This window comes from Microtus pennsylvanicus, chromosome 10 (genome assembly GCF_037038515.1).
Source record: "Microtus pennsylvanicus isolate mMicPen1 chromosome 10, mMicPen1.hap1, whole genome shotgun sequence".
NCBI lineage: Eukaryota > Metazoa > Chordata > Mammalia > Rodentia > Cricetidae > Microtus > Microtus pennsylvanicus.
In genome coordinates, this window is record NC_134588.1 from 37,887,758 (window position 1) to 37,905,956 (window position 18,199).

The following is an 18,199-nucleotide window of genomic DNA, read 5'->3' on the forward strand; positions in this document are numbered from 1 at the left end:
CAGGTTTGACTCACTGACTATTTTATTGTGGATAAAAGTTTATTCAATACATAATTTAAGAATAGATTTATATGCTGAGAAATTCTGTGAATAAAGTGAGTTTTCTTTTACCAGAAAGAAGAGGATGCAGGAGAATGGGAAATTGTAGGGAAAACCTACTAACACTAAAAATGTATTAAAGTCATTTAAAACATTAGCTGCTTCTCTTCTGGAAAGCCCACTGAATTCCACCTGAATAAATATCTTTTCTGTTTTTACTGATAATGGGTTTTTATAGTAAGTTAATAAAATAAATAATACTTGTTTCTCATCTTTATGACAGCATTAAATTCTAAAGAGGCTAAGTATCCTCGCAAGAATGAAAGAAAAACCTAAATGTCTTACTGTTCTCCCCACATCCCCCAATTTGATAACCTAAAGATAGCCACTGAGGAAAACAAGACACAAGATGGGATGGTCAACAGCTCTAATGACAAAAACTCGGTTTCAATGAATAAACACTCCTTTTAAATAGTAAAAGATAAACCAGGACTAAGGAGCATGGTCATTCATTGCAGCTTAGATGCAACACTCTGTCTAAAGTAGAGAAATAGTAAAATACTTTACTAAGTTAAAATATAGGTTTTATATTTTATACCACATTGAACACACATAAAAATACCAGTGTTTTTTTTTTTTATCTTGTTTCTGTTCAGACACGTAAGCAAATGTGTTCTTTGGTGCCTGGGAATTTATCAATATTTAGGATAATGGAAGAAGTCCCAAGTTGACATGTGTACAAATAGAAGACTCAAAAATCCTATAGCATATAAGAATCAAACTTAGAAGTTCAAGTTACACTGTAACTAGGTTGATACGTACTCAGTCCCCCAAATCATACTTTAGTTTCCCAAGTAAAAGTCACTACAGCTTTTTACACTTTAATCTTTGTTTTGTTTTTTTTTTTGAGATTTCTTTTCAAGTGGAAACATATCCCAGATAGAAATATATCACTTTAAATTTAAAATCATCAAAGTCAACAAAGAGAATGTACATTCATTATATGTATTCATTTACAAAAGAAATCTTGAAAAGGCTGAGTTCAAAAGAAACTGAAGACTTGTTCTTGATTTTTCATTATTCCTTTTTAAACATGAGTTAGTATAGACATAGTATAGACACAGGCTGACTTTCAACTGATTTAATAATTACTTCCCTTTGGTGGGGTTTTGAAGTTCTAGACTCTAAAATTTAAAACCATTCATGAGAGTATTTTCCAGTAAAAGGAATCATAGAGCAATGAAAAATCAGAAGCAAGATGGCTTAGAGAGCCTAATAACTTCTAAATATACACACATTTATAACCTGCATTTATTTCTAAAGAAACAAATTTTAAGTAATGCTAATTTAACCAATAGAGAAAAAGCTTCTATCAAAATATACAATTTCCATTACAGACTAGAAGGCTAATATTAAAAAAATAGTTGTAAGCCAAAAAAGTTTGCTTGTATGGATGGGAGGAAATGCCCTTTGAAGCACACAGCATCAAACAAGGTCTTATAAAAGACTGCTCTGTGGCCTTCTTCAATTGCAAGTTCTTGATGAATTCATAAAGCTTGGGTTTCAGTCTGTAGATCAAGCTATATCCATGCTTCTTAAACCAAGTTTTCAGAAAAGAAGGAATCAAATGATTCAGAATCTCAAGTGGGATTTATGCTTTACCATGTATCTGGAGAAAAAAAAAGAATAATAGGTTATGATGGTGATACAAAAATATAATAATGGGTTGTAATGACAATACAAATTTTGAAATTTTAAGAATATTGCATGTAAAAAGGGGTGACTTCTTTATAAATTTAAAATCACTAAGGGCAAAATACTGTTTTTACTAAGCAGCTGGAAACTAGATTCTGGAATTTCTGAAAAATAGTAAGCAAAAAACAAAACATTTTCTAATTAAATTCTATAACCTAAGAGCTTATTGGAAGTATATTTGTCTTACCACCAGTTATAGTAATGACTTTGAGAAAACTGACACAATCCAATGAGAGACACCAAACAAGAAATAGTTTTCAGGGAACACAATAGCAGCTGAGTCTACAGTATTATGACAATTCACTGTTCTTATGTTTGTAAGTTTCAGAACAGTTGTTAGGTTAAAGGACTTAACAGTTCTATCCTAGTAATTCAAATAAATGTAAGAATTAAATTCAACCTTTCAGGGGTAAAGCCTAGGCGTCACCTGACACCAGGCTCCCTAAGCAGATAGAAAATGAAATTCAGGCTTCTGAGGTGTGGGTGGGAAGTAGGGCAGGGAGTAGGTGGGGGAAGTGGAAGGAGGGGAGGGAGTGGGAACTGGGATAGGTATGTAAAGTAAAATTGTAAAAAAAAAAAAATATTTTAAAGAAAATGCAGTTCAGAAGGTTACACAATTCATGACAGCAAGATCACAAAATCTGACTTCTCACACAGTTTAGTATGCCTTCTAACAGACTCTAAACTCTACATTTACATATCAAGTCAATAAATCAAAGCATTTGTCAATCATCAATTATTATGTTGGTCAAATCAGACTATATTCAAAGCAAGGGATTACACACTATAGCTTATAACTTTAAAGATTTTAAAATTCTGGTAAAAATCACTAAAATAAAGCACGTATGAATATATTTTAGGATCACAATTACCTATCCAATGTTTCCCAGAAACGTAAGAAAACTGGTCGATCCAAATGACGCTTATGATAGCTGAGTTCTAATACTGTTACATCCCATTTTTGAACATTTGGATCTAGACGAACTTCATCATACTTGAGGTGGAAGGCTTTAACTACATGGGGAACAGGGAATAAAAAATAGCATTCTTATTAAAACTGTAGCCAAAATTATGAAAACACTTCCTGGAAAGAAAGTATATAGAAAGACAAGTACTGAAACAAACAAAATTTAAATCTTTCTATTACCAAACTGAAGCTACATTAACATGATTACCAGTGATCTGTGAAACAGCTGTTAAGCACTATTTTACCATCAGAGATACTTAAAGTCAACACAAGTTAGCTATTGGAGATTGAAATACCAAATAAGGTAAGATAAAAATTCATGATTCAGTGAAGGATAGTAAGAAAAAGACAAATCAAATACAATACAGTAAGGGAGCACAATATCATAGAGACATAAAAGGATACCTTCTCACAAGACATAAATTCAGAAATGGTTTACACATTTTAAGTTTAACTTAAAACTTAGAGAAAAAACAAGCAAACAATGGACAAAGTGACACGGTATTAAGAGAATGCTCAAAGAAACAATGATTTAGTCTTAGGAGTAAAATACAAAGAGTGATACTGGCCTTAGAAGGCCCTATCAGTGAATGATATAAAAAAATAATTACAAAATATTTGTTAGATAAAGAAAAGGAGTTCTTCAGTTGAGTAGAAGAAACATAGCTAGAATAACAAATACCTGAGAGATTAGATTAGTACAGGAGTGAATCTGGTAGATTTTTGTCAACAGGACACAAGCTCAGGTAACTGAGAAAAATCCATCAAAATGGCCTAGAGCCAAGTCTGTTGGAGCATTTTCCTGATTAATGACTATTGTGGGAGGACCCAGCCTAGTGTGAGCAGTGCTATTTCTGGGCAGGCTAAGCAAGCCACAAAGCTTTCCTCCCTGGTTCCCTCCTGCCTTTAGGCCAGCTCAGTTTCTGTCCTGATGTCTCTCAATAATGGACTCCTAAGAAACACACACACACACAAAACCCAACTTCTATCCTTCCCCACCAAACTAATACAATTTGGTTTATAAAACAAAAGCTAGGAGAGAAAAAGAAAACCCTGTAGAGTGCTTACATACAAAGATGAACTACTCTATGCAGGAAGAGTACAACAGTAATCAAAGTAAACTGTCCATCTCCACAGAGTTCTAGTAGCCAGTAACCAGATAAATATTCAATATTCAAATGGCACTGAGAAAAATGAGGCATTACTGTGGACGAGGCACATAGGGAGGAATTCTTGAGGAGTCAACTACAAGCAGGAAGTTAAAACTATGTGCTGCAAAGACAGTATAATAGAAAAGGATTTCAGACTGAAAAATGAAACAGAAATGTTTCCAGAGGTCCTCACATGGAAGCATACCTAGAATGCCTTAGAAAAAACTAATTTGTGTTGGGTAGGCAATTGTCTGGATGAAATGTATCTGAATTTTATTCCAAATGTGTTAAATATTACAAAAGTTAAAGAAAACGAAATGGTATGATTTTCAATCTTAAAAGATAACTGAAGAACTAATGCAGATGAAAAAAATTATCTTCCTTTCCTATACTCTGAAGAACACTTGGGGCACCATAACGGGTTTATTTCTAGATGTACACTCCGTGTATGATGAATGGAGATTTGCTCTGCAAACACATATGTAAAATGCTATTTCCCTTAGACTTTGTGGGGTTTTTCCCTAGTTGCATAACTGTTATTATCACCATAATTACCTGGTATGAGGGTTTCCTAAAGAGAAAACAAGTGACTGTAAAAATTTTTATGACTGTAACCTGTGGACTGTTTGTTTCATTGCACATTGGTGTTTTTGGTTTTCTTGAGACAGGATCTCATTTATGTAGTTCAGTCTGAACTCAAATGATAGCCATCTTCCCGGCTCAGCTTCTCAAAATACTAGACTTACACTATCTCTACCTAACACACTGGCTTGTGACATTAATAACTAATCAAGATTCAAGTCTTCAAAGAAAGTAAAAATGAATAAATGGAAGAGATATAATAAAAAATTACTTAAAAACTATTAACCTTAAAAATAAACTTTACTAAAAGCACACTTAATTAAAACAATTCACTAAGGGATTCTGTGTTACAGACTTGAAAAGACCCACTATCAGCAGGGTCGTGGTGACGCCTGCGCCTTTAATCCCAGCACTTGGGAAGTAGAGGCAGGTAAATCTCTGTGAGTTTGAGGCCAGCCTGGTCTACAAAAAGAGTTCCAAGACAGTCAGAGGTGTTACACAAAGAAATCCTGTCCTGAAAACAAACAAAAGAAAAAATCCATTTCAAAATATATTATGTAAAAAACAATTTTTCATTATTTTTAAGTTTATGAAATTATAGCTGGAGGCGATGTCACATGCCTTTAATCCCAACTCGAGAGGCAAGCGAATCTCTGAGTTCAAGGTCGGCCTGATCTACAGAGCAAGTTCCGGTACAGCCATGAGTACACAAAAACACACTGTCTCAAAAACCAAACAAACAAAATTATAAAATTATTGCATTAAATGTAAATTAACATTTCTTAATACTTTTCATTCGCTTATTACATCAATTGTTTTTGTAATGCTAACTTTTACATTAAAAATTGCTGCTTAAACTACATTTAAGGGGCTATGGTGATGGCTCAGTCAGTAAATTGCCTGCCATATGAGCTTAAAAGCACCTGAGATAGTATCTCTCGTGTGACATAAAAATTCGGGCCTGATTATCCTACAGCCATACTGATGAATATCTTGCATATCTCCATAGAACCTTCATCTGGTGATGGATGGAGACAGAGACAGAGACCCACATTGGAGCACCGGACTGAGCTCCCAGGGTCCAAATGAGGAGAAGGAGGGAGAACATGAGCAAGGAAGTCAGGACGGCGAGGGGTGCACCCACCCATTGAGACAGTGGGGCTGATCTACTGGGAGCTCACCAAGGCCAGCTGGACTGGGACTGAAAAAGCATGTGATCAAACCAGACTCTCTGAACATGGCTGACAATGAGGGCTGATGAGAAGCCAAGAACAATGGCACTGGGTTTTGATCCTACTGCATGAACTGGCTTTGTGGGAGCATAGCCTGTTTGGATGCTCACCTTACTAGACCTGGATGGAGGGGGGAGGACCTTGGACTTTCCACAGGGCAGGAACTCTGACTGCTCTTAGGACTGGAGAGGGAGAGGGAAAGGAGTGGGAGAAGGGGGGGAGGGAGAGGGAAATGGGAGGTGGAGAGGAGGTGGAAATTTTTTTCAATAAAAAAAAAATTCGGGCCTGATACTTTGTGACTATATCCCCAAAGACTGAGGAGAAAGGCAAATCCCTGAAGTGCAATGGCTAGCCAGACTAGCCACGATGATGAACTAAAAGTTGGTTCAATGAGAAACCTGTCTCAAAACATAAAGTGGGGCTGGCATGATGGCTCAGCAGATAAGACGCACTTGTTAAATAAGCCTGACAACTGAGTTTGATCACCAAAACCTTCAGTGTACTCTAGGGTAAGCTGACTTCATGATATGAATCACAGCCTCTGTGGGAATGAACACAAACACATACACACAAAATTATTGACTTTGCATACCACATACATACCAAATATATTCATTCTCATTCTTTCTGACACACATACAGAACTAACAAGTGTAATGAGTCAAATATCTGATGCTAACCTGACCTTCACCTACAAATACTTTCACACATACATATGTATATACTCATCTAACACACACATACATCTCCACTAAATACATACTAAAAGTTACATTTAATTTAAATGATTCATCTGAATCCTTAAAGCCTATAATTTCTTTAATAATTTTTACTGCTACTTACTTTTGATCTAGACTTTTTAAAGTTGGTAGTATAGTAAGAGCCCCTCCCCCCAAATTATTTATTAATTTTGGGGGAAGAATTTCTTTGTGTAGCCCTAGCTGTCCTGGAACAGACAAAATATATTTATTGCAAAGACAAATAAGACAATGTAAACATATTAATATACTGCCATAACATTTATCTGTGACTCAGGAGAACCACAGTTTTCTAAGTTTCTTCAAGTAAAAACAAATGAAATTTGTGATACAATGCAAAACAAAATCATATGCCTCAGAATAACACACATCTTTAAACAAAATTCATAAACTTTGCAAAAATTTTCAGCAGGAAAAAAAAGTATCCTTTTGAAAAACAGAAACACTAATGGTATACCGTGATGAAGGGAAGATATTGTAGAGAATTGAAAAATTTAATAGTAATCAACAAGAATTTGATGAAACTATCATTAAAAAATCTTTGAGAAATGGGGCAGAGAAATGTCATGGTGGTTAAGAACACTGGCAGTTCTTCCAGAGGACCTGGATTCTATTCCTAGTACCCACTTAGCAGCTCATAAACACCTGTAAACTCTAGCTGCCGGAAATTCAATAACCTCTTCTGGATTCCATGGATAGAAGGTGCACATACATAAATGAAGGCAAAACACAAATACACATAAGTAAAATAAATATTTAAAATTTTGAGAGCTGAGGATACAACGCTTGCCTTAGCATATTGGGGGAACAATTTTCCTTGATAAATGTATATAACTACTCAGCTACTCAAACATTAAAATTTAAAGTTGCGGATTTAAACTTATTATATTTTTGAGAGAATTTTATTTGGAAACTATATAATTCAGCATCTAATATCTTTGCTAAATTTAATTGTCATCATAATTATGCAATATTAAGCTAGACTCCCAAGTTTCTCTTAATTAATATAAGTAATTAAATTCTCTGTTGTGCATTATGATGTGGAAAAAGGTGGGACTGTAAAGGCTGAAAAAAGCACTGTGATTGTTAATTTACCAACTTGAAACAAACTAGAATTACGTCAGAAGAGACTCTTACTGAGGGATTTTCTACACTGTGTTGGTCTGTAAGCATTTCATTGGCAGACTGTCATTTACTAACTGATGTAGAAAAAACCAGCCCATTATGGGCAGCACCATTCATTCCCTGGGACACAGCTTGTGTAAGAGTAGAGAAATCTGTGGTGAACACCAGTAAGCAAGCAAGCAAGCATGAATATGTTCATTTCTCTCTGCTCTTGACTATGGATGTGATTATGGGTAGCTAAATAAAGAAGGGTTCTTCCTTAAACGCCCCACAATGATGAACTGTAACCACTTTTTGTCGAGCTACTTTATTACAGGAACAATAATGAAACTAGGAGAAGCACTAAGGGTTAAAAGACAACACAGTCCTACGCTTCTGGTTTAGACAAATCACAGAACAAGGGTGAAGAGAGTAAGTCAATTCATTGGTGTCACTTGAAACGGACAGTCCCACAATGGTGAGATAAGAGACATAATTTTTATAAAGTAGGAAAAGAAAAAACTAGAAATGTGAGCCAGGAATTGTGGTATATGCCTTTAGTCCCAGCACTTGGTAGGCAGAGGCAGGTGGATCTACATGAGTTTGAAGTCAACCTGATCTACAGAATGAGTTCCAGGACAGACAGATCTCAAAAAAACAAAACAAAACAAGAAATTAAAAATGTAAGATTATCTTAAGAGGGTATTCAGAATTTAAAGAGAAACAATAACTTAAAATGTAACCAAAAAGAAAAAAAAAGAAAAAAAAAACCCTTGAGATCAAACAAAGCCCAGGACTCGAAAACAAGCATTTTTAAAAGTAAGAAATGAGTCAACACAGTAAAATTCTGAAAGAAAATCAAAACTATCTAATACTGGGAGGTTTTGTAAAAAAAAAAAAAAAACAATTTTCGTGAAAGAGCCAAGCTACAGTGGCTTAAGAACTAAGCACAAGTTTGTGGGAGTAATTGTTTCATAGTAATTACAAAAAGGAAGGTTTGAGATCAAGTTCATGGTTTGGTCTTGTGAGTCATTTAAATATGGAAGGCAAACATTGCCAACCATTGCCGGAAAGGAGCTAGCATGAAAGCAACAAGGAAGAGAAAGAATAATGTGTGGAATAAAATTACTGATTATTGCTAAATTCTCAACATCTTTATCTACCTTGGAAGAACAAACACCTCAATAATCGAAATAAACATATATTCCTAATAAAACTCAGAGTCTTTTTATCTTGAAGGTAACCAAATCATTTCTATAGCCAACAAGGCAAGATTTAAAATAAATAAATAAAATAAAACAAGTATTGCATTCATTAACACATTTCAATTCTCTCCATATTTAACTTTCTATGTGCCAATTCTATGCATTCCTCAGAAATGACATAAAAAACTATCATACTAACAGCAATGTTGTAATTTATCATTAAGATCAGATTATGGTAAAATAAAAACAAATTATTAAAACTGTAATTTTAGGACAGAATGATATTACCAACAAAAATGGGCTGTTAAAATATCTGGACTGTATAATAGTATAATTCATATTCACAATAAGTTGTCACTGATTGTCTATCTCATGAGAATAATTTTTAATTAATTTACTAACATTAATAGTTTAATTGAGCCCACCAATTAAGTAATAGTTGGACTATTCTTTCCACCTAATACACTAAAATAATCTACTGAATCAATTTACACCAATGTATGTTCAACAGATTTCATCTATATGAAATAATTCATATGTAGGATCTGGCATTCTTTTGTTATGAACAGAAAGGTGAATGAAACAGAAAGCAGAAGAATGTTCCTACTGTGGTATTTGCATTCTTGCCAGGCAAGACACCAATAAAAATATAAAAATTATAAGTTGCCAGGAAACAAGCACTAGTAAGGCTTCTCCAGAGAAGGAACCCTTGAGCTGAGAGAACTGAACGAAGAAAGGCCAGTCACACAACAACCATCCCAGATGAGCTGAGAAATGTCCTGGACGTTTTAAGTTAGTGCTGATATTCAGCAAGTCAACCTATATAAAAACTTAGTTACAGCTTGATATATGCAGGTATCAGAAATAAGTGAAATTCATTACTCTATACAATGTACATTATATAAAGCTAGTTATCAATCTTAATAACTATATATAGGCATATTGAAAGATTTATAATGTAAGTAACCTAAAATATTTAGCAATGTAACACATAGGTAACACGCATATATATATATATATATATATATATATATATATATATATATATATATATATATATTCTATGTGGTTTTATATATATAACCACATAGAAAATATTAATGCACAAAAGGCTTTAAAAATATCTCACAGGTTGCTAATGGTTAGTATGTATGTTACTTAATGATAATTATTTAATACATTCATATACAGAGTGACTTACATGTGGTTCTTTCTCTTAAAAACTAATTCTATACTGAATACACAGTAAGCATAAGGAGAGAGAATCTTACTTTTAGCAAATATGTCAACTGGTGATCCATCGGGTAGAAGCCATGGCCAACCTTTGAACTGCCAAGCAGGACCTTGAACAAAAACAGCTACAACCCGATCCCTACAAGCAGAAAAAAGGAAGTGGGAGAGAGGAGAATACCTCAAACTTGAGCTATAACTACTTCAAATCCTTAAAAAGGAGTCTCATAATTATGAAGGTCTTCCCAGCAGTCTTCTTGCTGAGACAAACAATAAACCTAAGTCTTCTGGGGATGGTTCCAAACAATGGTTATAGGTCATCTCTGTAATCCTTTTTTCTTACCTCGAGTAAAAAGTCTGCTCACAGAATGGAATAAGGATCAGTAGCTGATTTATTAATTGAACAAACTGGTTTAAAAGGAAGTTACTGGAAATTCAAATACATATTAAATATTTAAACTTAATTAAAATGCTGAATTATAGTAATTTTCCAGTCATTTTATGAAACTACAAGACTTATTTTTAAATCTTCTAATCCCTTAGGAAGAAATCTGAGTATAAGAACACTTCGACTTTTCTAATTTACCAAGTTTTAGACAACTATTTTATTTACACTAAATGTTAGTTTGGATTTTAAAGCAACTCATTTTTTTTTCAGCTATGCAGACTAGTTTTCCAAGGAACAACAAATCTCTAGGTCCTCATATTTCATTATTTTGGACAATATTTAGTTAAAACTTTTATAAAGTACTGCCATGAGCAGTTTAAGCATATAAGAGTCAGAAACAAAATAATGATAGTTACTTACCATTAGTAACATTGACTAAAGTATTTACTAGAGACAATGTTGTTTGACCACATTATAAATTAATCATGTTAACACATTTCATCTTCAAAACACTCTAGTGAGGTGAATACTACTGTACCCTATTTTCAGATGAGGAGGCAAATAAATGGCTAGGTTAAAGAACAGTCCACTAAACAGAAGGCAGAGAGAAAAAGGGATGGAAAGGGAAAGAAGAAGGAAGGAAAATAATGATAAATCTTGGGCACTGGATAGAAAAGTTCTATTTAAGGACTGATATATCAAGAGAATAAATAATCACCTGAGTAGTACTACAGAAAAAGGCTGCCCTTTAAAAGGACTTCAGAATGCCCAGGGATCTTCATAGCACACATTAACAATCACTGCTTTAGATAAAAAATTCTATACATCTAACAAAACAGTTACTCTGTTCAAGACCTAGACTAAGTCAGGCATGGAATTAATGCCAATAACCAGTTTTCAGGAGGCTAAAGCAAAAGGACTACTGTGAGTTCAAGCCCAAACGAGAGTGAGGCCATGCTTCAAAAGAAACACGCGCCCACACGCACACATCCCACACACAATGACAACTAGGGAAGTTACCAAGAAAAACAGCAACTTTAAAATTCATACTCTTCTCAAAGTTTGAGGCTGAAATTAAATCATAAACAAAAATATAGCCCCAAACTTTCAAAAGCATCTTCAAAAGTAAGCACACAAATAAATTAAATGTTAACTTCCGACGTATTATAATGTGAGAGTAAGATTCTACTAGAAATGACAGCATTATTGGCATAGATCTTCACATATGGATAAGTTTTCCAAGAATATTCTATAAAGTATACTTGTTTACATCATTTTCAAAATGAGAAAGCAAGATAGCTCAGCAAGTAAATGTGCTTGCTACCAAACCTGACAACCTTAGCTTGATCCAGAACACACATGGTAGAAAGAGAAAAAACAACTCCTACAAGTTGTCCTCTGATCCCTGCAATCACACCATAGCATACTCATGGACACAAAATAAATATTTCAAAAGGAAAACCTTTTAGATGCAAACAAAACATTAATGCATGGAGAATGGGGGAAGGGAGGGAGGCTCTTCTTACCAGTCTTGAGGCATAAGTTTCAGGGGCTGGTCTACTACTCTATAAGGTACCGTGACACTAATTGCTGTGCCCCCTGGTTGCATCTGATCTTTTCTTCTCTGTATTAGTGTTTCATTTTCTCGTTGACAACCTTGTTTCTTCTTTTCATCTGATGGGACAAACCTTTGAAAAAGTAGAGAAAAAGTACACAATATGATGAAACAAGGAAAATATATTTTTAAATAGTTCTGAAATGTTATTATCTTAAGCAAAAATGTTTGCTTTTTTGTAGATCTAAAGAGTTGGAGTACTAGTATGGGTCTTCCCTTTTTGTTTTGCTTTGATTTGGGGTTTGAAATGGGGTTTCTGTGTAGCCTTGCCTATCCTAGAACTAGCAGTGTAAAGAAGGCTGGCCTCAAACTCATAGAGATCCGTTTACCTCTGCCTCCTGAGTGCTGGAATTAGAGGCATGTGCCACCACCACTGCCGGATGGTTTTTACTTTCTATACCAAAAAGAACTAGTGTTTCATGGGTGCCCAATGTACATGCATAAGTAATTTATATTCACTAATGAGCACTCAGTAGTTGTAACATTAATTTGATTTCTCAAATGCTATTAATTATAGGAAAGCATGATGGTAAATCAAAAGGCCATTTAAAAGGAAGATGCTTTTGTGGCTAGATAGATTATACACTGAAAGATTCAACTTATCCCAAATTTCACAAGACACTTTAAAAAGAAAACTTCTACAATTTCAGGAAAATTAGAAAAGTAATATTAAAGGAAAATTAGAAAAGTGATATTAAATTTCTGTGTTTTTAAGATTCTCAAGTAGGAAAATCAGCATATACAATAGTCTGTTCTAAGAACACCTTAATACTATCATACAGCAGTATTAATAAACTCCATGTGTTTCTATTGCATCCTCTCTCACAGAAGATGTACTATAAAATAACTTAACGTTCTGAAGAGATATTACCATTCTAGAACCTGGTTATGTTTTATAAGATATAATGGTGAGCATTTTAACTGTCAACTTGACTCAATTTAGAATGGTATGAAAACACTCCTTTGGATATATCTCTGAGGGGAATTCAGAAAGGTTGAATTGAAGAAGGAAAATCCACCTGGACTATACAACACTATTCCAAATGTAAGGACATGTGCTGAATAAAAGGAAACTAACATAACATGGGCATGCACTTCTCTCTGCTTCCTGAATCAAATGCAGTGTGACAACCTGTCTCTCTCCTGCTGCCAGTGCTTTCTACCATGACAGAGTATACCTCCAATTGTGAGGCAAAAGGGACCAAAGCTGTTTGTCAAATATTCTTTCAGAGAACTGAAGAAAATAGCTAATACTTAAGCATTTATAAACACTCTAATTTTTAAAATAAATATAATCCAAACACAGTGTCCATTAGTCATGGCTTAGCCCCTCCAAAGAAATCAGAAAATACAATCACTGTACTTGCAGAGTATGTGCTTCCCAAGGGTAGGAAGATGAAAAAGAGGCTAAGGGCTGGGCTAGTATTAGGATTGAAATACAGACGTCTATACTTACTTGGGAAGGGTTCTTTGAAATTTTTCATAAAGTAATGCTAATTTTGTGGAAATGAAAGATTTTAGTGCTTAATAATAACAACAGTACAGAACTATCTGAGATGGCCTGATTTCATATTTATTTTCTATCTGCTAATAATTGGCTCCTGTATAATTTTTGCTTGTTTTAATTCATCAAGCTTATATAGAAAATGTCAAATAACACTTTGAATAAAACATTATATTTTAAAATATTGTATATAATATTGGAAACATTTGTAAATCAAAATGAATTAACGAAGGTAATTAGTAAACCTGCACATGCAAATGGAAAACATTAACTATTAGTGTACACACACACACACACACACACACACACACTTGGATCTCTGCGCTCTTCAACTAATGCAACAGACACACAAAACAGAGCTCTTACCACCAAAACTAGGTTGGTTTCCTTTGTCTCAGTTTATACCTAGCTGAGGTTAAATTTTTCGAATACCATATTTTTTTTGATTCTGAAACGTTATAAAGTACTTCAATAATGAAGTATAAATAAAAGCAAATGATATTACCCAATTAATAAAAATTATGACAAACCTACTTCAACTTATTAGTTTCCACACTAGCTGGTTCAGTTTTACTAACGTTCAACTCATATGATTCAGAGTTTTAAAAATAACTGATTTTTTTCCCCCCATGTTCTAGTGTTTTAATGCCTGCTTGAGTCAAGGTATTTTCTATTTTAAGAACATCAGAGTTCCTCTGTTAACAATAAGAAGCAGCTCTCTTTCAATATGCGGTCAGCCTTTGGTCAGTTGGCAACGTAAGGATAAGCCTTACAACCACTTCTGAAGTTCACTGAAAAGATTAATATGCCAACTGTTCATCTTACTGATCAAATCTAAGGGGCACTAAGGACTAGGATACCAGTAAGAGAAACAAAAATAACTGCCAATTAAACTCCAACACTTTAGTGATACTGTACATAACTCAAACCCATGATCCCTCTACTAGAATTGGCTGTTTCTCCTAACAGACTATAATATTTGAAGTTATGACATAAAAATTTCCATTTATACCTTAAGAACAAAAAGCAGCAGAGATTTACCTACAGTACAGGTTCTCTTAGGTTCCATTTAAATGCTCTATATAGAGCCTTCAAAATAATCAGGACATAAGTTTGTAATCATTCCTCTCACAAGGTGGAATTTATTTTAATGTATTTTTGCATGTAACACTGACATAAAATTTACACACAATTAAATGTGAAAAAAATTATAATTATACTCAGAGCGTGTTCATAAAAATATAATGTGGGAGCTGGAGAAATGGCTAAGAAGTTAAACTCATTAGCTGCTCCTCCAGAGATCCTGAATTCAATCCCCAACACCACATGGTGGCTCATAATCATCTATATTGAGATCTGCTACATACAGATAGATCACTCATACATAAAACAAATAACTAAATAAATCTTTAAAAAATATAATCTGATAACTCATTAAGATGCCTTGTGTACCTTCAATCAATTCCTATTACTCTTCTCTCAATAATCACTTTATATGCCCACTGGCACACACTGATCTTGCCATATTCATATATATAAAGTAATATAGGAAATAATCCTTTGCAGCTGGTATCTTCAATCAAGTATTTCTAATATTCATCCATACTGTGGAAATATGATCAGTAGTTTGCGCTTTTTTACTACTGAGTGGTATTCTATCACTATACTAAGCTGAAACTAATTTGTTCCTGCTAATGGTGGATGTATAGGTCTCAGAATTCGTTCCAAGCGTTATAATAAAAACATAATAGACAAGGTGGGTTATTGGACAACTTACGTCAAGATACTGACACACCTGAAGCCCCTAGAAGAAGCAACTACTTAGGGGTTCAATCTGTACCCCCATGTTCTCACAATAAAGAGAGCAAGAGAATCCTATGAGGTTTGAACTGCAATGGCATTAATCCTATTACTGAGGGCAGAGTTCTCTTCTTAATTAGCCCCTGTCTTGTTACTTTTCTAGTTGCTGTCACAAATCAAACTTAAGGGAAAAAGAGTTTATTATATCTCCTAGTTCAGGGGTCCAGCCAGTCCCTCACGGCCGGGAGGGCATGGCAGCAGGAGCTTGAGGTAGCTGGTCATATTACAACTGCAATCAGGAAGCAGAGAGCAATGAACGCCTGTCACATTTCACTGCCTTTATTTTATCCACTGGAGGATCCCAGCCCCTGGAATAGTGCTGTCCAGAGATTCATCTCATCTAACCTATTTAGACAGCCTGTTTCCTAGGTATTCTAGATCCTGTTAAGTTGACAATATCAACCAATACATCTCCCAAATTCCCTTCTTTTTAATATCATATGATAAATTTAAATATAAAAAATTAACAGCGGGAATAATCATTCCATCCTCATCAGTGAGGTTCTAAGATGTGGGCTAGTAGAAATAAAGCTAGCACAGGAGTTACATAATGATTTATTTTTTTACATTAGTGATTTATGGACATATATTTTCATTTCTTTTATATACATACCTTGAAGTGGAAATTTGAATCATGGAGTGCAATTAACTTTGTAAGAAATTGCAAAGATCAGTTTTAAACAATAGCTGCCATTTTGTATTTTTTATCAAAAATTCCTGAGAGCTAGATTTTTACTTTTGCCCTTTCTGAATGGTGTGAAGTGCTGTGTTTACTGGATATTGTATTCTTTATTTAAATATCAAGTCTTTTGATTCTGAGTTTTTAATGTCAGTATGTGAGAGTTCCTTATATACTGTAGACATAAGTTTCTTGTTAGAAATGTTTAATGTGAAAGATGAACATTGTGTCAGGGTTGTCACCGAGCCCTGACAACTCTAAGATGTTCATTATCAATTGTAGGATATATTCCAACTGCTGCACCAACATTAAAGTCATAACACATAAGTTTACATTAGATCAATAAAGTATACAATGATTTACTCAACAAAACAAGGAGTATGACCAAAGTGTTCATATTACAGTACTACTAGTTTGGCTACTCTAGATTAATTACCAATTATCAACCTACCATCTTCTATTACAATTCCCCCTTTGCCTTAAGAAATACCAGTTAATGATAGCAATGGCTAGATAGAAGATAATATAGGATCTCAAAATAAATAAATAAATAAGTAAGTAAATAAATAAGGCAAAATTAACCCTCTAAGGTATAACCAAAGTCTTAACAGAACAAACAATAGTGTGTTATTTTCTATGCCTTTCCTTGCCCAAGTAGTTTAGCTATAAAGCAGCATCTGGAGGGACAATATATCAGACAGTTAAATATGAGGGGAAAAAATTCCCTAGTCTACCAAGCTTTAAATGTATTCCTAGAGATGAATTTAAGTATTTAGTACTAAATTTAACTATGTTTATTTCACTAAGAATTTATCTTCTTATCTAAAGTGGTATTACATTACTAATTTTACAACTGACCTTTAAAAAAAAAGAAGTAGCAAGTTACCCAATTTACCATCTCTCAACTTCACTCAGACATGATGTTTATACATCAACTAGTATGCTGCTCTGTAGCATATCTGTGAAGATTGGATAAAGTGAAAGACCAATCTGAAAAAAAATTATTTAGATGGAACCATGTTATTTGCGAACGGTCATGGTTAATGCTGATTTGTCAAATGAACAGAACTAGAATGACCTAAAAGACAAGTTACCCAGCAAGGTTGCTAGATTGGGTTATCTCCTATTTAACTTCAGATTTCAACCTAAAACAGCCCTGAGTTATCTGAGGGAGTCTCAGCTAATGAATTGCCTGATCAGGTTGGCCTGCTGGCATGTCTGACTTATTAACTGATGTATAGGATCCAGATCACTGAGGGCAATACAACACCCAGGGAGAGAATTCTGGGCTATATAAGAAAAGTAGCTGAGCAGAAGCTAGGGAGTAAGGCAACAACAGCATTCCTCCATAGTTTCTTCTTAGTTTCTGCCCTGCTTGCGTTTCTACCCTGAGTTATCTCAATGATGGACTATAACTGAAGATAAATTAAATCCCTCCCTCTCCAATTGCTTTTGGTCACATTAACACTGCAACAGAAAGCAAACAAGAACAAGTTAATTAAGGCAGGTGTTACTGTGGGTAACACCATTTCATGCCTGGATCCCAAGTGAATGAAAAGGAAAATGCAAATAGTTAGCATCTCTCTCTGTTTCCTGACTGCACTTCAACTATGATGACATGACTCATGTTCCTGGGGCCAAGATTTCTCTGCTAGTTAAGTTTTTCTTTGTTGTTGTTTGGTCAACTTGACATAAGATGGAGTTATCCAAGAAGAGGAAACCTTAATTGTGAAAATGACTCTGTCATACTGCCTGTGGACAAGCCTGTGCAGACTTGATTAATGCTGACATGGAAGGTGCAGCCCAGCGGGGATGGTGACACCCCTTGGCAAGCGGTCCTGAAATATATATATATGCATGCTGAAAGAACCCCAGAGAACAAGCCAGTGAACAGCACTCTTCCATGACTGTTTCAGTTTCTGCCTCCACATACCTGCCTTGAGTTCCTGCCCTCATTTCTCTTCCCAATAAAGTATGATTAGGATATTTAAGACAAATAAAACCTTTCTTCATGTAAGATGGTTCTGGACCGTGTTTTATCACAGCAATAGAAAGCAAACCAGGACAACCTCCCCCATTATGACAGACTATATCCTCAAATTTGTGAACCAATATAAACACTTCCTTCCT

The 18,199-nt window shown here is 34.6% G+C and overlaps 1 protein-coding gene across 1 annotated transcript in view; it reads right to left on the reverse strand.

Annotated features, from left to right (window-relative positions):
* Positions 1 to 1,332: 1,332 nt before the first annotated feature.
* Positions 1,333 to 18,199, reverse strand: part of Cdc73 (cell division cycle 73) — a 114,823-nt gene continuing 97,956 nt past the window's right edge. The window contains exons 14-17 of the mRNA XM_075988163.1: positions 11,938 to 12,099; positions 10,065 to 10,165; positions 2,667 to 2,808; positions 1,333 to 1,708 (exon numbers count right to left, since the gene is read on the reverse strand). Of these exons, the coding sequence (XP_075844278.1) occupies positions 1,672 to 1,708; positions 2,667 to 2,808; positions 10,065 to 10,165; positions 11,938 to 12,099 (442 nt within the window). The 3' untranslated portion in view covers positions 1,333 to 1,671. The remainder of the gene's footprint in view (positions 1,709 to 2,666; positions 2,809 to 10,064; positions 10,166 to 11,937; positions 12,100 to 18,199) is intronic.